At 38.2% G+C, this 6,108-nt stretch overlaps 1 protein-coding gene across 1 annotated transcript in view; it reads left to right on the forward strand.

Annotated features, from left to right (window-relative positions):
- The window catches only part of ptpn9a (protein tyrosine phosphatase non-receptor type 9a), a 28,553-nt gene extending 25,627 nt beyond the window's left edge, over nucleotides 1-2,926 (forward strand). Inside the window, exons 13-14 of the mRNA XM_061035918.1 lie at nucleotides 17-1,172; nucleotides 1,243-2,926. Coding sequence (XP_060891901.1) covers nucleotides 17-207 — 191 coding nt within the window. The 3' untranslated portion in view covers nucleotides 208-1,172; nucleotides 1,243-2,926. The remainder of the gene's footprint in view (nucleotides 1-16; nucleotides 1,173-1,242) is intronic.
- The last annotated feature ends 3,182 nt before the right edge of the window (nucleotides 2,927-6,108 follow it).

Raw genomic sequence — 6,108 nt, forward strand, 5'->3', positions numbered from 1 at the left:
GCCATGTTTTCGATAGGTACCTTCTGTGCCTTGGACATCAGTCTGTCCCAGCTCGCGGACGTAGGCTCACTAAACGTATGCCAGACGGTGCGGCGCATGAGAACACAGAGAGCCTTCAGCATTCAAACCCCGGACCAGTACTACTTCTGCTACAATGCCATTTTGGAGCACGCTCAAAGGCAGGGTCTCCTCCCATCCAATCAGTGAGCTTTAGCCCTGATTTACCATCCCCAATCCATGAATCCTGAGATTTCTGCAGTCTGTTAACCCCAAGCCGCGTTGTGTGTGACCAATGAGTGAGAGCAGAAGAGCTCACATCTTCACAGAGGCTGTCTTTTAGAAGAAGGAAAGTCTTTATTTGCAAGCCAGACCAAGACAGGACCGTGACAAGAACAGGCTTAAGTGTTGACATCATGGTGTTTCAATGTTAAACATTCCCAACTATGTGATGTTTGTTTTTTTTACTGAACATATCTCAGAAAATATGGGGAATATACTGCTCGTCTGTTGTCTGGGGTCAGGTGGATTGGGAGACGTGATTGAGATAATGTTCATTAACTTCTGTTTATTTATTTGCCACTTTAAAGCAACAGTTTAGGTAACCTTAAAGGAGTAGCTCACCCTAAAATTAAAGTAATTGACTCAACCCATGTCACTTGAAAATTCAATTCATCAAAGTTTTTATCACTGCAAAATTGGACTTGAATTGACTTCAAATTGTATTTCTGTTAAATCAGCCCTACTTCTATTTGTATGTGGCCATTTTGATGCAAAAAAAGCCAGTCTCCCCTCAGCTGCTATACAAAACAAAGAAGCCAAAAGAGGTCCACATGGGTAAAAATTAGAGGCCGACCGTTTAATCCGCCAGCCGATAAAAGCATATCCGGTGACTATTGGTATTGGCTTATTTTATTGCAGACGTGCCGATATTACTATATTTAGTCGTCTGTCAAAGAGCATTGCGTTTGAGTATCATTTCACCAGCAGAGGGCGCTATTTGGATTACAACAAGGGATAAGCGGCTACGCACGTACATGCAGTTACTTTCCAGTGGAGTGACCATCTTGTCTTCGTTATATATCTTTTCCACAAGTGTTTGATAACTGCAATTGAGGGATCAACACAATAAGTGTGTTTATTTATATCTATATGTCTCTACTGAACGAACAGAGGTCAAAGCTTAGAAAGATATCGGCCAATATATCGGTATCAGAATTTTTTCCTTCCCAATATCAATATCAGTATCGGCCCCAAAAACACATATCAGTTGGGCCCTAGTAAAAATATTTAGACAATATCACCAGTCAGGTACATAAAGAGCAAAAAACTTGACTTTATAGTTTTGCTATTGGATTAAGGTAGCTTAATTTAATCTTTTTTATGTACAAACTGTATTTGCATTTAAAGTGACATGCCAGTCATAACTTTGATTTTGGGGTGAGAATATCTTTTTAACTAGGATACCATTTTTTTTTATTTCACTTAGTGACCTTTATCTCCACTGCCATGAAACAGTCAAAAGTAATAGAGGGGTTTAAACACCACCTGTGTGTAGGAAATTTTGCGTTCACTTTATTGTATTTTTAGCACGTGGTGTTTGTCATGTAGATGGTACGAGCTAGTTCTGTGTAGTCTCAGGAGTGTCGTTTTGAACACAAGGAGGTGAAACTGCCCAACAAGCCAAAAAAAAAACAATTAAAGACAGTCTGGAGGCCTCTTGCCAAGTAAGGTGCTGTGTTGCTGTGAGGTTGCCTCTGCCTCGGTAAACATCCCTGATTTGCAGTAAAGAGGGGTAAAGCACATCCTAAACGATCCAGCTGTAAACTCCCATCTGTTATCATTCATTCAATCGCTGTACATGTGAATTTTGGTTTTAGTTTTTTCAAATGTATCAACTGAACATCAGACCTTCTGTCTTAACTAGAGCTTGAGATTTCCTGTCTTACAGTAAAAACTGTCTTTGCTCACTAGCAGTGCCACCATGCTTCAGTGACTGTGGGAATGTAATGCTAAGCGCCAGCACAATGCAAACACGCACATGTTTAGAGCGGTCTGCGGTGACTCTGCCATTAAAGTGTACATCTGTGAGAGTCATCAGTTAAAAACTTCATGAGTAGTGCAATACTTTTTTTTTTTTAATTCACAAAACATGTTATATAGCACTTTCAAAAAAGTTTTCCCAATGTGCTCGAAGATAAATTACCATGGCGGTAGGGTTGGCTTTTAGTGACTCTGTAGGCCGTCATGTCATGTTGGAATAATTTGATGGTTAAATTTAGTGATGCTATAATATAAAACATGAAGTGGGACTTAATGTAAACATCTGCGTATAGCTTCATTGGTAATTTTTGAAAACAGAGATTAATGTTAGAAGCTTAGCTGAAGAGAAGCATGAACACATCTGTGCCTACACCCTATAAAGTCCCTCTTGGGCACCGAATATTTGTCTGTAGTTTATTTTCCAATTTTTTTTTATTTTTTATTGTGTTACAAGTTCTACAGACTGTGGTTGTGATGCGTTCTTTCATCTGGTCCAAGTATCTTGCCATTCTTATAGAGTACATGTAAAAAAAACTGAGTGTCTGTGTCATATGTTGCATTCTGTCGCTGCCAGGTGAAAATAAAATAAAACCATGTGTTCTTTACTACAGAATTCATATTGAATTTGCTTGTAGTGAAGCATTTTTAAATTCTGCCATATTCATGCACTCTGATTTAAGAATTATTTTTTCCTTTTCAATGATGGACGCAAAATGTGCCCTATTTTTATTTTTCTATTGTATTCAACAACTGTTTTCATACGGTTATCCAGGATATACAGTTATCTACATTAATTTTATATTTGTTCTATTATAACCTTATTACTTTATCATTCGTATGACTATTGAATCAAGCTATACTGTATTAAATACAAACTGTCAACGTATATGTTTGTGGAAGTGTCTTTATTCCGCTCTCAAACTATTGATATAAATGTCTCTCGTTTTAGAGAAAGGCTTTGGTTGTTGAATTTCTCACTCTCTCACAGTTAGAAGCAAAGAATAACAAAGAAAACATTGACATATATCCTAAATTTGGCTCTGTAGCTTTGCTCATAATTTTACACATTTTTTTTTACACATTCTGCTAATTCTATTTTTTTATGGTTTATTTTGGGGCTTTTTTATTCTTTTTTTTTTTAGAGACAGGACCGTGGTTAAAGTCAGGAATCAGGGAGAGATAGTGGGGAAGGAGCCCCGTTTTCCACCAAGCGGTCCGGTTCAGTACACATTGGTTGGCGTTTCCATTGTCAAAAATTTTGAACGGAACCAAAATAACCCGCTTTCTTGGTACCCTTCTGTTGGGCTGCCAAGCAAACCGATCCCACCCTAAAGGTTGGCGCTATAGACACACTGCAGTCCGTTGATTGGTCGAAAGAATCTTCACTTCCTGTGCGACAGCGGTAATAAAGGACAAACACAAAACGCACATTGTTTCATATCCTGTGAATTTTGAGAGATATTTGAGAGTAATTTCAAGTCATTGTTTGTTTTTTCAACTATTGTCAGCGCGTCACCCCCCCCCCCCCCCCCCCATGAACGACTTGGAGATGCAGACCTTCCTAAGAATCAATGAGTCACATTCTTCTTCTTTGTTGAATTATTTGGCTGTCTGCACTATGTCGCACCGCTGTGATTTAGTGACGTGTAAGGGGTTGGCTGTGGAAATAAAGCAAGATCAGAGTTTACCATACCAAACTGTTCTGAACCAAACCGGACCGCTTGGTGGAAACTTTTAAGAAAAGAGGGTGAAGAGGTGGGGTAAAGAAATGCTACAAAGTGCTTCCATAGAGAGCATTGGAGGTCAGAAAGGAGTAAGCCTTTCATTTCTGTCATGTGTTAATTATAACGTCGAAGGACTGAAAGAATTATTACATTTGGCACTTTTGGTTCTAATACTGCTAGTCAATGTATTTAAAGTAGCTGACACGTTGAGTTTCCAGCTTTATACACTTCCTTTTTATAATCCAAGCTCAACTATATCAAATGACAAGGCTTGGTAATGATTACCCGTCATTTCAGCTGACAACTGAAGGTCCCAAACATCACTTTGCTCCTAAAATAAAGACTCCTGTTCCTACGCTGCAGCAGATGCTCGACAAATAAAAGACTGAGAAGAATAAGAGTTTAGTGAGACTGTTGGGGTTTACCACCACACCAAAGAGAGCAGCGTAAGAAACAGTGCTGCTTACCCCCCTCCAGTTTGAAACACTGCAACTGTGAAGCATGCTGGGAGATGAGTTAAGCAGAGAGTGGCTGTTTCTCTCTCAGCAGTGCTGCTTTGGTTTTAATGTTCATATTATTGCACTGTATTGCAGCGGTAAATCTTACTGAGAGAGTGGTGAAGTCATGTTTGTTGTCCATATTATGTCAAGCTCATTTGACCCTGAAGCTGAGGAAATAATCTTTGATTAATAGACAGATTTTTTTCTCTAGTTCGCAAAATTAAAGCTAATGCTATTTGCTGTCATCCCCTTGATGTTTTTGTCCTCTAACTAGAGGCGGCCATCTCTTTCCTCAGCCTTATAATGTGTCATTTGTATTTACAGAGCAACTTTAAATGACCACTGTGACCTTTCACCTTAACTGTTGATCTCTCCCTCATATCCCACAGCTGATACAACCACTGATCAAACAATAACTAAAACTTTTCATGAGGAGAGACCTCTAATCGTACACTTTTCCACATCAAATAAGCAAGAAAACAAGCTTTGATTCAAGGTCTTTTTTTTTCTTTTCAGCTCAGCCTTTGAAAACACTATTTGTTTTAACCACACTACATCATCAAAAGGGGGGGGGGGTACTTTTTAACTGATTAACACAGTCGTCGTGAAACCTAACAAAGAGCTTGTGTGAGAATCTGAACTTTTAAAATGTTGATCCTCATGTTTCTGTGATCTTTCACAAGTCTTGGACAAATGGATACATGCAGTTCTCCAGCAATCGATGGTTATGACATCATTTGATGATCATAATCTGGATATACCAGGCCGGAAAGAGAAGGAATTCAAATGACTTGCTTCTTTAAAAGATATTTACTCACTGAAGTTAATCTTCTAATAACTACAGATCAAATCATTGCTCTGATATAGAACGCTGAATTGGATATTTGCCTTTAAACAGTAGGAAAAAAATAGTCTCAAAGATGTAGGCTACTGAAGTATTTTCTTTCACCCATTGCTTCCAATGAGATAAGTTAATAAGACAGAACACAGTGAAGTGAAAAGCACAGTTTGAATGTATTAGAAATTAGTTTTTTTTATCAATACTGTTTGAAATATAATAAACAAAGGGGGTTACATCGGTGCCACAACATAGCTAATGGCAATTCAATACAATTTATTTTTGTACCTTTCTTTCAATTTCGTACCACTACCTACCCTATTTAAACAATGTTTGCAATCTGTCTCTTGATGACCCTGATGAAGGCCACAAGCCGGAACGCTTCGGTCTGATTTGTTAATAAAGTTGATCTTCATACTACAAGTGTTGCTGGAGCTTTTTGTCCTCAAGCCTTTCACTCTTTATGCACCTTGGTAGTTGGTGAAGTTGTGCCAGAAAATCCTCTGCTAATTATGTAATATTGTCTGAAGTCAAACGTAATTTTATATTAAAGGTTTATTTAAATTATGCTATAAGATGTAGTGCAATAATGTTGAATATTTTAAGAGAACAATGTGCACAGCAACCCCTGTTTGGACAGTTAAAAAGTTCATAAATGGTAAAAAGAAGAAAGGGGACTTAAAGACGAGTAAGAAACAGCTGTTATTGAGGGGGGATATATGATCCTTTTTATTAAAATAAAGCTTAAATTTCCATAAAGATTTATGATAAAAACAACAAAAAAAAGTAAAATACTTAAGTACACAACTTGAGTAAATGTAACAACATGCCCACCCACCTATTCCGGGTCTTGTTCTTCCACAGTGAAAACTAAGAGTGGGGATGTTTCTCAAGCCTTCACAGGTTTTTATGAAATGGAGGGGCGCACTGCTGTTTCCCTGACGCTGCCTCTCTTTTAGCGGGTGATATTCAAAATAAAGTGACGTGAACTGTAGTGTGCGCCAAT

Source organism: Labrus mixtus, chromosome 4 (genome assembly GCF_963584025.1).
Source record: "Labrus mixtus chromosome 4, fLabMix1.1, whole genome shotgun sequence".
Classification (NCBI taxonomy): Eukaryota; Metazoa; Chordata; class Actinopteri; order Labriformes; family Labridae; genus Labrus; species Labrus mixtus.